The 16,059-nt window shown below is 35.2% G+C and overlaps 2 protein-coding genes across 2 annotated transcripts; both read right to left on the bottom strand.

Annotated features, from left to right (window-relative positions):
• Positions 1-437: 437 nt before the first annotated feature.
• Positions 438-3,198, bottom strand: LOC113713048 (beta-amyrin 6-beta-monooxygenase). Its single transcript, XM_027236757.2, has 3 exons — positions 2,093-3,198; positions 1,175-1,362; positions 438-1,069 (listed from the first exon to the last, which is right to left on the bottom strand). Exons 1-3 carry the CDS (start codon positions 3,036-3,038, stop codon positions 770-772), a joined length of 1,434 nt encoding a protein of 477 aa, XP_027092558.1. The 5' UTR covers positions 3,039-3,198; the 3' UTR covers positions 438-769.
• A 10,051-nt stretch (positions 3,199-13,249) lies between these two features.
• LOC113713047 (beta-amyrin 6-beta-monooxygenase-like) lies at positions 13,250-15,681 on the bottom strand. The gene is made up of 3 exons (XM_027236756.2): positions 14,679-15,681; positions 14,034-14,221; positions 13,250-13,804 (listed from the first exon to the last, which is right to left on the bottom strand). Exons 1-3 carry the CDS (start codon positions 15,661-15,663, stop codon positions 13,505-13,507), a joined length of 1,473 nt encoding a protein of 490 aa, XP_027092557.2. The 5' UTR covers positions 15,664-15,681; the 3' UTR covers positions 13,250-13,504.
• Between the last annotated feature and the right edge of the window lie 378 nt (positions 15,682-16,059).

Here is a 16,059-nt window from a genome sequence, read left to right as displayed (position 1 = left end):
TTTGGTTCCCATTAGAGTAGTAGTGCTGTACTATTGTGCTGGCCTTGTTTGGAGGGTTTTGTCTCCTCCTTGAGTATTATTCATTTGCATTCTGCCACCCAAATCATCAAGTGTGCTGTACTGTAGTATCGTATGCTATTAATTTGTGGCATCGTGCTAAACTAATTTGAAGACTAGCAAAATTTTCCTTTCGTTTTTCTATTGAAGGGGCTTTAGATACCTATATGAATCAAGGCAGCATTTTTTTTTTTTCTAAAGTAGCTAACCAAACTTCATTAAATTTCAATTGATGAAATAAATCTACCACACACTGATAATATAAGAAGCTAAAATGCAAATATTTGCAGATTTGAGCTACAGCTTCAAAAGAGAATTTGGTTTGATACCATGACCAGATACTGTGAAAACTAAATGACACAAAACAAATGAACCAAGGATTAGTTGGAAAAAGATCTAGTATATGATTAATACACCAACTGTTACACGTATATATGGTACAATAAGTGCAAACAGGCGAAGGATCATGGTTACAATTTTCGACGTTACACTCTTATTACATTATCTATTCAATTGAGGCGTGTCCCATGTAATAATAGCTAAGAATCTCTCGTGACGGAACACTTGCTGTTTTGAAAAGTTATGTAATATAGTGTAACATGAGAATGGGTAACATGAGACCCTAAGTCAGGCAAATATAGATTGATTATAGGATCAATTATTGGAGTATAAATGTAAAACTTAAAATACTAATTACTTAACTAAATAATATTTAAACATTGTGGCGCTGGAGTCGAACAGGGAGACCATCCACAGGAGTAGGGGATGCAAGATTTATTATCTTCTCATCAGGCATTAGCTTCTCCATCTTGAATTTGGTCACCACATTATACATGAACACTAGGATCTCCAGCCTTGCATATTCTTTTCCAGGACACATCCTTGGTCCTCCACCAAAGGGGATGAATGTGAATGGTGCTGGTCCACTTCCTTCAAATCTTGAAGGGTCAAATACGTCTGGATTCACAAAGTATTCGGGATTTTGATGTGTTGAATATACACTCCAAAATGTCTGAGAAAAGATTTCAAGTGAAGAAAAAGTATTGGTAGAGTTAACATCACTGATAATGAAAGAATTTGTATAAAGATTTGTTTGTGATGTGTTCATACTATATACCTTCCATCCTTTTGGAATGGTGAAACCAGCATAGTCAAAATCTGATTTTGCCTCTCTAAAGGCACCTTGAGCGGGCGGGGTTAGCCTTAATGATTCACGTCCTACATTCCAAGAGTAGGTCATCTTCTGGATATCCTCCCAACTCAAGAGGTCGTCTGGACCTTTGGACTCTGCAATCTCCATGATTTCTGTAACAAGCACAAATTCACTTTGTTTGAGTTGGTTGACCTAAGAGATCATCATCCACTTCAATATGCAGAGTATTAATCATTACATAGTGTCGTATTGAATGATGAATTTTTTTTTTTTTTTGCTTTTCCTCTCTCTAAAGAAAAGAAGCACTGAATAGTTTCTTTCAAGAAAAACTTTCGGAAAAAAGTCGCTATGAAAAGAATATTAGCCATCACTGAACAAAAGAGACTATTCAGTACTATACTCAAGAAAGACTTTCGGAAAAAAGTCGCTATCAAAAGAATATTAGTCATCACTGAACATTAGAATATTAGTCTCAACTTTAACATAATCAAAGGTCAAAGATTACAAAGGGGTGCGGATTAGGTATAACAGTTGTGGAGAGATGATTCTCTAGCACAATTAATTTGATACATCATAGGGGCACGAAAGATGTTTTGGGCAGTTAAACTCTTTAAGAATAATATTTGGAAAATGGTACTCCTTATATCTTTGTGACTTTACTTTTCGTGTTCAGAAAACTTGAATGGTATAAGACATTTCCTTCACCAAAAAACACGAGATTACAGTGAAATGAGAGTAAAGATTATAGTTTGAGATTTCAAGCATGACATGCATTTCCTGAGAAAAATAAAATGGGAACTTGATAAGAAAGCGCATATGGAAAAAACATAAGGCCCTAGATCAAATCAAAGTATCAAACCTTGGTGCTTTATGATTAATTACCTTGGTAAACCTTATCATAGATGTGTGGAAGCTCCGAGAGATATTTCAAGACGAAGGTGGCGGCACAACTTGTTGTGTCAAAGCTAGCAACCAAAAGACCAACGATGTTATTGCAGATCTCCATTTCGTTCATTAACTTGCCACCTTCATCCTTGACAAGAATCATGCGTGACAACAGGTCTCTTCCTGCAGAGGACTCGTCTTCCATTAGCTCTTTCTTCCTATTTGTAACGATCTTCAGCAGCTCTTCACGTACTATATTTCCTCCTTTAATAGCACCGTTGTAAGCTGTCCCGGGAAAGTCAAGTGGGATGGAGAATAACCCGTTCATCACTCGGGCAAACGGATCAGACAATCTCTTAACATGCTCAGGATCTTCAATGTTCAAGAACAATCTGCATGCCAGTGCAAAAGTGTACTTCTTGGCTAGATGGTAAACCTTGACTTCTTGGAAAGGAGCCCATTCGGCATCCAGATGTTTACGGGCCATGGCGTCCATGACCGGGATGTACTTCTTTAGAGCTTCAGGTTTGAGGATTTCATGCAAAAAGCTGTGCTGAAGGGCACCTACTTCTTTCATGGGAACGTCCACATAAGAGGGAAAGAGCAAGGCCTTCCTCATTGATCGCGGCAACCATGAAGTAACAGCCTTGTCTTCGTTGGAGAACAAGAATTTGTTCCCTGCAGGGCCGCAGAATACGGCAACTTTCTCCCCCATGAAAGAGGTTTTGAAAACTTGGGACGAGTATTTGCTCATTCTCTCCTCGATAAATTTCCGAGGGCCTCCGGAGGCAAAATCTACATTTTCCCCTAGAACTGGCCATCCTAGATTCCCTGGAGGAAGTTTGGCTTTGCTAAACTCTGGATTTTTTATTAACAAGAAAAGATAGAAAGGAACCAATAGGGCTAAAATTGTGTACAGGGAATAGAGCAAAAGGTCCTCCATTTTTCTCAAGATTTGCTGAGAAAGATGGAGGAGATCTAGAGTAGCTAGAAGTTGGATGCTTTGAAGTACTGATCAGTGAGGAGATTGTATATATAGAGAGTTTATGTGGCTTGTGAGACTTAGTCTTACGTTCCTATTGTAAGAACTTCTAACAATGAAGAAGTCGGTCAAAAAAAAAAAGGAACAATGAAGAAGTCAATAGAAGGAAAGAAAAGAAGTCACTCTACGTAGGAGTATGAATTGAGGAACGGGCTGTAATTAAATACTTTGCTGCTTCTAGGGCAGAAAATCTTGAGGTCATAGACTCATAGCACTCCAGGTTTTTAAGGTTAAGAAAAAAATTAATCAAGTCAATGGAAATGAACTTAGGTTCATACTAATATTCCAGATCCCCTATTAAAAGTTCTAGAGAAAAAAAATTTGCTAAATGGCCTTCAAACTTTCATGCTCTTATACTTTTAACCTTCCAACTATTAAATATAGCGGTTTGCCCCTTGAACTCTTAAAATTTTAAATTTTACTTATGGTCTATTGAAGATTAGTTAATTTTTAAATTTTAATTTTAAACATCTTATCTAATAAGTTGTTGTATTAAATAATTTGATTTGTAATTTCAATTATAGTTTGATAGGATTTATCTTGTAATTTAATTTTTTTATTTTGATAAAAAATTTTCTTTGTAACCGTTATCTTTGTAGGGCAGTTTATCATGGTTCTTTTGTCAACTTGAAATGTTGGAAGGCATTTTTGTCAAAATAATAAAGAGAACAACTCCAAATTAAGATTTTTATACTTAAGACTGGTTAGGCAACTAAACTATATATCTTGAATCTCCATCATACGGGTAGTTTAATGGACATTGGAAAATTTGACATCTATTGGGCCTTGAAGTTATCGGAAAATTTTAACTAGTGCGAAGTTGTTTCAAGAAAGAGTGGATTATTTCGTGTCAAATTCTTTCTTGATTTGAACTCCCCGCCTCCAAAAAATATTTTAGTACAAATTTAAAAGATTTGGTGAAGAATTTACAAAATAATGGTAGCAATACCATCTTTGACTTATTATCTAGTCCTATCTAGTGAGATGAGTACAAAATCGAAAATAAAGTCTAAAAGTGTAATATCATCAAATTTTGATATGAATAAAGTAGTGATTATTCCTTATTCAATTGCATTGACAGGTGATTGATAGTTGTAGGGTTAGCAGACCTAGATAGAGGAAGAAGATTGAAATTACATCGTTTGGTGTTGGGATGTTCAAATTTTGGAAAAACATGAAAAAATAGCCGATTCAATTTAGATTGGATATTCAATATAGGGAAAACAGAAATGGGTAAAACATATTGAGAATCCAATCTTTAAAGTTTGGTAATATATTTTTAAATGATTATTAAAATTCAATTTCCAAATATCGAATTACAAGAAAAATTACGAATTTAATATTTTAATGCCATATTATAGGTATTATATAACTACTAATTTATTATGTTATATACTAATCTACTAGTGAATAGTGTTATAAGTTGTAAGTTATTACTTATGCTTCTATATCCCTATTCTTTGAATTTCGTCTTGTGTTTTTTTATGTGATGATGAGAAGAAATTCAAAATTTTTTACTTACCTTTAGAGTTTTGGATATCATTGAATTACCAATTATCCTCACAAAAATCAATAAACTGATATCCAATTTACCAAATTAAAATTGAACAATAATGAGATGTTAGTGAATATCATTAGCTTTGAGGTACATTCGAGTAGATCTAACGGGTCAAATTGATGGAAGGGCTACAAGAGCACACTTTTAAGAGTTTAGGGGCCAAAAAGATGCAAAAAAATAATTGAAGGGCTAAAATTATGAGGCAAAAACAATTCTAATCATGCCAAGTCCGTATGGAGCAAATCCATATAGATTTTTTTTTCCTGCAGCATAGTATGTATACCATTAAATTATATGTACTACAAGAGATGATTAACATATTGTTGGACTACAAATCAGTGGCACCAATAATCTCAGAAGAGGACTAGGGACCATATACAATTCATGCCCCGACACTGTAAATTAACTTCAATAACAACAATAATTATCTTTGAATAGTTCAAAAAACAGATGATGCAATATGACTTGGCTGTTTCATCTCCCTTTTCTTTTGTAATTCTGCTATACATAAATAATAAATGGCTGTTTACTTAAGCTATATATATATAGAGAGAGAGAGAGACACACATATACATATATATATATATATATATATATATATATATATATATTATATTAAAAATAGCTTGGTCCTATAATAAGCTGCCTTGTAAGAATCATTTTATGTCACCCTTACCCTGGAGAACCTTCAATTCGCTTATATGGATGAGAAGAACCTCCACCTCTTTATAAATACTATAGAGAAGACAGGTTGATTAGTCTACTTAATTCAGAGACATAAAATACTAAAACAAGTTTTTGATGATGAAAGGAGAAATAGAAAATTGATGATGGCCAAGAAAAGTTCCTATAAGCCTATAACATGCCCATATTTATTGACTGAGGTTTATAATTTGATATCTCATACTGATAAACAACTAGATAGGTTTGGAAGGGGAGGGAGTGTGAGTGAGAGATTCTGCAGTTGAGCCCTCCACTTACACTATTAAAAAGAAAAGTCTAGTGAAGTGATGTACAAAATTGAAGGGCAATTATAACCTAAAATTTGCCATGCCATGCGTATCTAAGTCATTTTGATTAACTAATAAGAAGTAACCGTTGAGTGCACGAAAATAAATGTGGAGTGGCGAAATCAATAACTAGAAATAACCATGCATGTATATTTCTGCTGCTTAGAATTGAGATTTCAAGATTTTCTAGCTCTCCTTTTCTTGCTTTAAACACGAAGAAACTGCTTTTCCTCCTCTTCTTTTCTACCTCCATGTACAATTCTAAACTGAATTTTTAAGGAGCTTTGATCTTGATAAGATTTTGACGTTAGGGAAAAGAAAAAGAAGAAATACAAAAAAAAGGACAGGTGATGGCAAAAGAATGGACTAAGTAGTCCTGGTTCTTCTAGTAATTAGTACATCTGTCTTCATCTAATTGAAGCTCAGAAATGCAACGAAATTGACTGTGATGGTTGAAAAAAAAAATTGACATTTGTGGGAGGTTTTGAAAAATTACAGAAGTGATTGATATACTCCCAACATGGTTATATATATTGGATTTGTATAACCCTATCTTGAGATTTGGGAGCAATAGTTAACATACACAGACCAGCGGTAGGTGCTATTGATATTTTGTGCATTTATACTACATAATTTAATGAGTATATTATAATATAATTTTATTGTATGTATAGGTTTTAGTTTTTACATCGAATTAATATCTAAATAAAACTTGATCTGTAATTATAAGCTAAATTTTAAGAGAAATACAATCACTGTACGTACCTAATCACACCAAATCCCACTCTACTTCCCCAATCCTTATATAAATATTTTTTTTCCAAATATAATATATATACATATTTATTATTTTAAGTACTTTTGCAAATTAAAAATCAACAGCATGAATGACTGCATTGTATACTTGATTTTATTAAAAATAAAACAAATTGCTTGTGCCTTGTTGTGTTGGGCTTGGCTGCTATAATTGTGGTCTGGGCCACCCATATTTACGTAGGCTAAAAGACAAAAGGACTATTTATCCCCTTATGAAACAATACGACGTCGAATAGCGTACCATAATAGGAGCATGAAGGAGATTTTTCGTATTTCAAACCACATTTTCTTTTTATTTTATCCGATGTGCCCCAAGAAACACTTTTTGTTCAAATGGGTTAATTGCAATCTGTCCCCTGTACCATACCAAATCAGTACTTTGTTCCTAAATTGTCAATTGAAATAGGAAAAAAAAAAAAAACCACTGGGCCAATGGCTCAGTGGCCACCAGGGAGGGGTTTAAGTCCTTCCTTGGGCTGTAGGGTGAGGGTTCAAACCTCACCTGTAGCGAAAAAAATCTAAGGGTTGTGCCAGAGCACTCTCTTGGTCTAGTTGGGTCTGTGTACCCACTTGCCCCCTACCACAGCCTCCTTAGGTTTCCCCTCCCCCCTAGATTAGGATAGAGTAGGTTATACAAATGTATCGTTGCTGACCAAAAAAAAAATAGAAAAAGAAATTGGAATTTCAGTCTTTGATGTTTAGAACACGTGCAATTTTAATTCTTAAAGTTTTTGTAAAAAAAATTTGATTTCCAATGTTTTGCACCTGTACAGTTTTAGTCTCTAAAATTTTGGCAAAAACAAATATGGTTCTCAATTTATCAAAGTTAAAGCAAATTTAGGACAATTAAATTTTTTTTCTTAATTACTGAGGGAATTTAGTCATGTACACTACTCATGTGCCCATTAAATTGAAATTAAAATAAAGAATGAAACTAGTGGCTTACTTAAAAAATAAAGTTAAGGACTAATAACTCACATGTGAGTAATTAATTAACAGGAAAATAAAGAAATTGTTACACTACAAAGTAGAAACCAATCCAAGCACCTAGTTCATGGATCCCTAACTAATTTTTACTCTCTATCCTCAATGATCCCAAGTACAAATCCCTAACCCTCAGTATTTTCGTATTAATTTTAACAAAAATCTTTTTCTTGTTTTCTTGGTTCAATAGTTGTTCACATACCATCACGTGAATTAATCTCATTGTTTTAAAGTTAATCATTGTTTTATTTTATTTTAAATAATTTAATTTAATAAACACGCGAATAAATGTGACTAGATTCCATCAATAATTGAGAAAATTTGTGAATTGTCTTAAATTTGCTTGAAATTAGAAATATCGGGGACTAGTTTTTTCTTTGACCAAAATTCTAGAGACTAAAATTGCATAGGTGCCAATCGTTGGGGCCCGATTTGTTTTTGTTGATATTTTAAGGATTAAAATTATACATGTGCCAAATATTAGGGATCAAAACTACATTTCTTCCATTGAAGTATTATAGTGACTCAGATAGATTTCTCCCTAACTATTGCATTAACCTGATGATCCATCCAACAGGGCTGATCTTTTAGGTTAAGAGACAATAAACACCTTTGCTCATATGAAGCACCCAAATCCCAAATTTCACCCTTCAACATGAATATGATTTTATGTTAATTAAGTATTGATGTGTTTTCTCTCCGTGAATATGATTTTGTTTTTTGTGTGTTCACTGAGAAATGATATTAATTTGAACAGAGAAAATAAATTGATTAGATGGATGGCGGCTCTTCTGAAAGTGATGCAATTAGCTTATTTGTCATTATACTTCTGTAAGGCCAACTAACTTTTACCTTAACATCCAATTAGGGGTGAAATCGAGTCGAGTCTAACTCGAGTAGTGACGTACTTGAGCTCGAACTCAACACAGAAATAAAGATTGAGATCAACTCGATGATAATCAAAGCAGACTCGAACTCGACTTGATCGAGTTTGAAATGCCATTTGAGCTCAATATCGAGTTGAGTACTGGAGCTCAAGTACTTGACAAAACAATCTTGCTGTCACTTGTTAGTTCGCCTCTTTCCTGCACAATTCCTAATAATCTAAAGAATCTAGACTTTGTATCTGAAATGCAGCACTACTAATTTGTACTAAACAGTAAACAAATATTTGAATTAAAGTACATTAATATCAATTGAGCAAGATGAATTGCAATGCAAAGAAACAAGACTTAGAAGCCAATTAAAGTCTTGGAGCCAAGCCAATGGACAAGACTTAGAAGCATGCCATTGCTTCTTTGAACTTTGAAGGACAAGTACATCATGGCTATGATCAATAACCAGAAACCAACACATGCGATACAGTGATAACCAATTTTTAGGCCTTCTCAACAGATTCCAACCAATAACCAGAAACCAAGTATGGTCATGATCAACATTCAAGAATTCTAGCTTCTAAATTCAGAAATTCAGCAAAAGAGAAACAAAAGGGCAGACAGATTCCAAAAAAACAAAGAAAGAAAGAAAAACCACACGCATGCAGAAACTAAGTGGCCATGATCCACATTAACATTTTCAGCAATATGCACAAGTAACAACCTATTCTCAACCTCATCAGAATTTCACAAAAATAGAAACAAGAGTGCAGCCAATTGAAAGGAAAAATTCAAGGAAATTTTCTTGAGTCTAATGAGTATTTAGAAACTCCTGTTTATAATCTGGTAAATCCAATAGCTTGTTCACTTTTTATGCATCTTCAAATTTTGATGTACAGTCTACAACACCTGGCCAAACACAAATGACAAATCAACCAACTTATGTACAATTTAAAGTTAAAATTTGAACACAACTTAAAACAGATTAAGAACAAGAAAATTAGAATTCACAAAAAAGATGGACCTGATTTCCAGCAGCTTATTTGCTCCTTATGCAACTTTAAACATTGGGAAGCTCATATTCTTTGAGAGCTTTCTGTGGCTACATTTAGGTGGTGGAAATGCAAATAAACCTAATTTATCTTAGCAATAACAAATTTATATAGATATAATTTACTTTCAATTTCTTTTTGACTCCGTGTAAATTTCTACACCAATTGCCTGCACACATTAACATCTAGACTGTCTCTGGAGCAAGTGAAGCGCAGTAGGAATCAATCACCCTAGTTTGAACACTAAAGGTGGCCTCAGATATGATGGTAGTGATAGGAATGGCCAATACATTAGCCGCTAGCTTAGAGAGTACCGGGTATGTTGACCAGTTGATTTTTCACCAATCTAAACAGTTGAAATCCTTTGGATTTTGCCCAGTAGGCTAGCAAGGCTTGTCTAGGTAATCCACCAACTCGCTCTTGTGGGGCTCATTGGACTCGAGTTCACCACAATACTCATCCAAATCATCCCAATAGTCAGCACTTGCTTGAGGTAGACACACTATCTCGGATGCAATATTTAATGAACAATCTATCCCCACACTTCCACTAGTAGCCATAACAACGCACTCATCATAAAGCTCAAAGATGGTTTTTCGAACGTTTGTGACATTCTCTTGAGATTTATATGCAGAATACATCTTAGGAAAGACGAACTCTATTGCTTGCATTTTCTGTCTTAGATCCAAGATAACTGCAATAGATATCAATAAATTGCACTCTTTCTAGTATTTGTCAAACTTGAATTTCATTCTTGTAATCACACCCCGGTTGAAATCATCTTTATTATCCACTTTTGCATCGAAGAGTTTCTTCACCTTTAGAACTTTAGGGAGGAATAGGTTGTTAGTTGGATACTCAATCCCCCAAATTATGTGTGTAGCTATGTAGAATTTGTCTAAAATGGTGCATACTTTCTCAACTTTCTCCCAATCTTATGAAGATGGACAAATCTCATAAAAGTGCTCTCTAACTTGGAAATGAGAAAAAACCTCCTTATATTTTACAGCACAACTCAACATTTCATGTGTTAAATTTCACCTTGTCCAACAATCATGGAGTAATTTTTTCTTAGGAATTTGTAGGTGTTGAGCAATTTCTGCAAATAGCAATGCCCAACCATCAGACTTGTTCACTAAATCCACACTATCTCGGATATTTTTACAAATATCTACTATCTCTTTCAGGCCATCTTGAACCATAAGGTTCAAGACATGGACGTAACAACGAACATGAAATAGCTTTCCTCCACCCAATAGCTTCTTCCTTCAGCCGAAATTATCTTTCAACAATTTCACGGCCAAATCATTGCTCGAGGCATTGTCAACAGAAATAGTGTGAATTTTTCTCTCAATTCCCCACTTCTTTGCATACTTGAAAACTGCATTCGAAATCTCAACTTCTTAACGAGGTAGTCGAATATGAACAAAATTTAACACCCTCTTCTGAAGCTTCTAATTTCCATCAATCCAATGCTTGGTAACTACCATGTATTCAATTTTTTTATTCTTTGATTTCCACATATCGGTTGTCAAGCTCACTTTCTGTACATGCCTGGGCAAGTTCTTCAACTTCTTTTTTTCTATTTCATACACCTATGTACAATCTTTTATAACTGTCATGTGTGAGATCTTCTGCTACTCCAGCTACCCACGTTTCATCATTAGGTTGAAACCTTCTTCCTCCAAAATTGTGAAAGGGTGCTCATGCATCAAGATCCAATGTGCAGCAGCATCTCTCATTACTTCCATATCGAATTTGCCCACGTGCAATGTTTGTATAGCTAGAAAACGCTCATCCGCCTACTGAAAGTTTATCTTTATCTGCTACTCGGCTTTTTTAAGCTTGGCTTTTCTAACAGAACTGTTTTCTCAATGCCTCCATATGCTATTGGTTTGTTTAGTTTTGCCCCAATTTAGTTTCTAGCTACATATGGCATAATATATACCATTTTCTTCCAAATCGTCGAAGTCGTCCCATGTCTCAGATGTTTTATTCCTTTTAGGTACTCGAAATTTACTATCATCTATCTTGTTGCTGCCTATTGCTGTCTTCGGTTCCCCCTTGTTGTGTTTCACCATCCACAGGAGTGAGATCATAGGTGTCACGGCTTACAAATATTGGGCTGTCAATCATGACTGGTATGGACGAATCTGTCCCAAACACACATGGCATAGAAGAAACCTTGGAAGGACTAATAGACATGCCTTAAAAAAAATTCAGCTTATGAATCCCATAATCTAATTATGAATGCCGAAATAAAATGCTGTGGGAAAATTATTAAGTAAGACTTAGGTTTTATAAACTAAACATGTTTTAAATGCTTTATTTTTAGATAGTATTCTTCCTAGTTTAGGAAGTACTAAAAGATAAGGAAATGCAAGTTAACTTCTATTTTCATCATGATAGCAGCTTATGTACTGGCTTTTAATACTAATTTCCATGCTCAAAATATCTTTATTCAAGAGGTTTCTCCAGCTGATTGCTGATCAAAAGCTCCACCAAAATTAGGAACCCAAGCTCAGAGCTTGAGCTTTCTTCCTATAATTACAACATAGGTCGACTATAACAAACACAAACTAAACCTATCCTTCCCTATAAAAGCAACTCTGTTTTCTGTTAATTATCACAAAAACCATGTGCAACTTGTCTTAGTTGTACAACCACAACCCAACAGGTACATAAATAGGACAACATCTAATTATACTAGCTTGTTAACACTTAATATTGCAATTCAGATGTATAGGCAAATTCTGAAATCAATGCACTTTCACATCAAAGAAAAACCCACAAGCATGTTTAGAGCCAATGTCAAGAAACTTACCAATTCTCGAAACTGTAGCACCAACTACCGAATCGCTTGTTGAAGGAATTGAGTTGCCTTCCATTTCTTCAAAGTTCTAGTGCAGCAATGGAGAGGGAATGGGATATGCAAATGGAATCTATTGAATTGCAGCCCCCAATTTTTTTGTTAGGGTTTCTAGATTAAAAATTAATATCAAATTTATCAAATTTAACCTCATAATTCAAATATTTACTACACAAATGCACAATAAATACCTCAATTTGTCAAATGCAGTTGCTGAAATTGGAGGGTTTTGATTTGATTTCAAACCCTTGCTCAAAGATCGGCCGCTGCAACCTACTCCATTTCGAGCTCGCAGTCTTCAAGTTTAGGAGAATGAAGAAGGAAGGTTAGCTGAAGTGCTTAAAGCTCCAGATGTCGCAATTGATTTGTGAGTCGTGAGAGTTGAGAGTGAGAGATTGGAGATTGAAGATTGAAGAGGAACGAAGGAGTTTATGTTTTTTTGTTTTCACTTTTCATCATTTCATCATATTGCTCAAGCCAAATTTACTTATTCACCTTCATTATTATTACAACATAACTGGTTAAACTTGTAAATATTGTAGCTAACAATCCTAAAAGAGTAAATTAATAACTAAAATATATATATATATATATATATATATATATATATATATATATATATATATATATATATATATATATATATATATAACATAAACGCTACTGAGCTCGAGCTAGCTACTCGTCAAACTCACAATTCCTCCTACTAACTACTTGAGATAGACTCATTTGCTCTAGCGAGTAGCTCGGACTCGACTGAGCTCGAGTCGAGTAGTTAACCAAGCTACCCGCGAGCTCGATTCAAGCTACTCGATTCCTCTGCACCCCTACATCCAATTGGTTTCAGTTTGTGAAAAGTTTGAGATACTATGGTATATATAGCAATTGATAGTTTAGGGAAAAAGTTTAATAATCAACAACCCAGATTAAATTTGTATAAAGCTCTAAAGCATCTGGAGGAACAAAGCCATCTTTTACACATTCTTGACAAGGGATATAGAATTCGTGTTTTCGGGTGTACACTTGTACATGGCTTGGACATTATTTCGTGCAGTCCAAAATGGCAATTGTTCAAAAACCTTTCCCCTATAGTGTCTGTCAACTGAGTAAAAACTAAAAAGTAAGAAAAATCCCCAATAGTAGTACAATTTCACGCTATCAAAATTCAAATGCATGAAATTCTGGTTAAGGAAATTAAAAAATTCAAGCATTGCGGCGTTGGAGTAGAACAGGGAGACCATTGACAGGAGTAGGAGATGCAAGGTTTACGATCTTCTCATCAGGAATTAACTTGTGCATCTTGAATCTTGTCACCACATTATACATGAACACTAGGATCTCCAGCCGTGCATATTCTTTTCCAGGACACATCTTAGGTCCTCCTCCAAAGGGAATGAAAGTGAATGGTGCTGGTCCACTTCCTTCAAATCTTGAAGGATCAAATACGTCTGGATTTGCAAAGTGTTTGGGATTTCGATGTGTCGAATACACACTCCAAAATGTCTGAAAAAGATTTTCAGGAGAAGAAAATTGATTAGTAAAGTTAGTATTAATAAGTAAATAAATGTGTATCAAAATTCTCTCAAAGATTACAATGAAATCTATGATTTGATTTTCGAGTCCTCCCTTCTCCTCCTTCCTTTCTGTTTTAAGTTTCACAATCTCTTTCACACCAAAATAACAATCTTTTTTTTTTTTTTTGGTTCAATCAATGTAATCATAAATATCGTACCTTCCATCCTTTTGGAATGGTGAAACCAGCATAGTCAAAATCCGTTTTTGCCTCTCTAAAGGATCCTTGTGCTGGCGGAGTTAGCCTTAATGATTCACGTCCTACATTCCAAGAGTAGGTCATCTTCTGGATATCCTCCCAACTCAAGATGTCGTCTGGACCTTTGGATTTTGCAATCTCCATGATTTCTGTAACAAGCACAAATTCACTTTGTTTGAGTTAGCTGTCGACCCATATATATATATATATATATATATATTACCGACCACAGGTTCAATGAACTATTAGTTATCTATTTATTTTTCAGTCTATACTGTCGGCCAAGAGTGAAGAAATCATTCCACTTCACTTTGTTTTCTTCTTTTTAAAGGAAAACTTTCGTGAGGAAGTCACTATCAAAAAATGTTAGTCATCACTTAACAGAGAATATTAGTCACGAACTACCACAGTCAAACGAAAAACTTTAAACAAGGGCTGATTGATTAGAAAGAAATAGAAAAGTAAAAATTCTGCCTTGACGTTTCAAAATTGACATGCATTTTATGACTTGCAAAAATGTCAAGTTGATGAGTATAATGAATAAGAAAATGCAATTGAGTTGAGAGCCGAAGATGGAAAAACCTCGGTACTACACGATTAATTTACCTTGGTAAACCTTCTCATAGATGTGTGGAAGCTCCAAGAGATTTTTCAGCACAAAGGTGACGGCGCAACTTGTTGTGTCAAAGCTGGCAACCAAAAGACCAACGATGTTATTGCAGATCTCCATTTCGTTCATTAACTTGCCATCTTCATCCTTGACAAGAATCATGCGAGATAACAGGTCTCTTCCTGCAGAGGACTCGTCTTCCAGTAGCTCTTTCTTCCTATTTGTAACGATCTTCAGCAGCTCTTCACGTACTTTGTTCCCTCCTTTAATAGCACCGTTGTAAGCTGTTCCGGGAAAGTCAAGTGGGATGGAGAATAACCCGTTCATCACGCGGGCAAATGGATCAGACAATCTCTTAACGTGCTCAGGATCTTCAATGTTCAAGAACAATCTGCATGCCAGTGCAAAAGTGTAATTCTTGGCTAGATGGTAAACCTTGACTTCTTGGAAACGAGACCATTCGGCATCCAGATGTTTACGGGCCATGGCGTCCATGACCGGGATGTACTTCTTTAGAGCTTCAGGTTTGAGGATTTCATGCAAAAAGCTGTGCTGAAGGGCGCCTACTTCTTTCAATGGTGCGTCCACATAAGAGGGGAAGAGCAAAGCTTTCCTCATTGATCGCGGCAACCATGAAGTAACAGCCTTGTCTTCGTTGGAGAACAAGAATTTGTTCCCAGCAGGGCCACAGAATACGGCAACTTTCTCCCCCATGAAGGAGGTTTTGAAAACTTGGGACGAGTATTTGCTCATTCTCTCCTCGATAAATTTCCGAGGGCCTCCGCTGGCAAAGTCTACATTTTCCCCAAGAACTGGCCATCCTAGATTCCCTGGAGGCAGTTTGATTTTGTTGAACTTTGGTTTTCTTGTCAACAAGTAAAGATAAAGAGGAACCAACAGGGCTAAAATGGTGCAAGGGGAATAGAGCAAAAAATCCTCCATTTTTGTTCTCAAGACGCTAAGAAAGATGGAGTTTACCATTCGAGTAAGTAGACCGCTTCTGCGGTGAAGTTGGGTGATTTGGAGTTAAACCACTGGTCAGGGGTTTATATAGAGATTTGTTTGTTGCTTGTATGACATTCTAAAATTTCTTTGGCAAGAATTTCAAATAATGAAGAAGTCAAAAGAGGGAAAATGAAAAGAAGAAGTCAATCTTTAACGACGCACATTTCAATAAATCATTGAGGAATGGAGCATTTAATAATCGAGGAGTCGGACATAATTAAATATTTTGATGCTTTCTTGAGTTAAAAAATGTTGGGGTCATTTGATTGCAGGCTTTCAAGGTTTATATAATAATTAACTAGACCAACATGGAAGTAAATGCTAGTTTCATACAAATTAAGATTATCCGATCAATTTTAATATCCTGTGAAT

The sequence above is a fragment of the Coffea arabica genome, chromosome 10e (assembly GCF_036785885.1).
Source record: "Coffea arabica cultivar ET-39 chromosome 10e, Coffea Arabica ET-39 HiFi, whole genome shotgun sequence".
Taxonomy (NCBI): Eukaryota; Viridiplantae; Streptophyta; class Magnoliopsida; order Gentianales; family Rubiaceae; genus Coffea; species Coffea arabica.
This window is presented reverse-complemented; position numbering and strand designations above follow the sequence as displayed.

Coding starts and splice junctions, on each gene's coding strand:
- LOC113713048 (XM_027236757.2), bottom strand. CDS start 3,038: ATGGAGGACCTTTTGCTCTATTCCCTGTACACAATTTTAGCCCTATTG. Junction 1,363..2,092: donor CTATGATAAGGTTTACCAAG/GTAATTAATCAT, acceptor TGCTTGTTACAG/AAATCATGGAGATTGCAGAG. Junction 1,070..1,174: donor CCATTCCAAAAGGATGGAAG/GTATATAGTATG, acceptor ATCTTTTCTCAG/ACATTTTGGAGTGTATATTC.
- LOC113713047 (XM_027236756.2), bottom strand. CDS start 15,663: ATGGTAAACTCCATCTTTCTTAGCGTCTTGAGAACAAAAATGGAGGAT. Junction 14,222..14,678: donor CTATGAGAAGGTTTACCAAG/GTAAATTAATCG, acceptor TGCTTGTTACAG/AAATCATGGAGATTGCAAAA. Junction 13,805..14,033: donor CCATTCCAAAAGGATGGAAG/GTACGATATTTA, acceptor AATCTTTTTCAG/ACATTTTGGAGTGTGTATTC.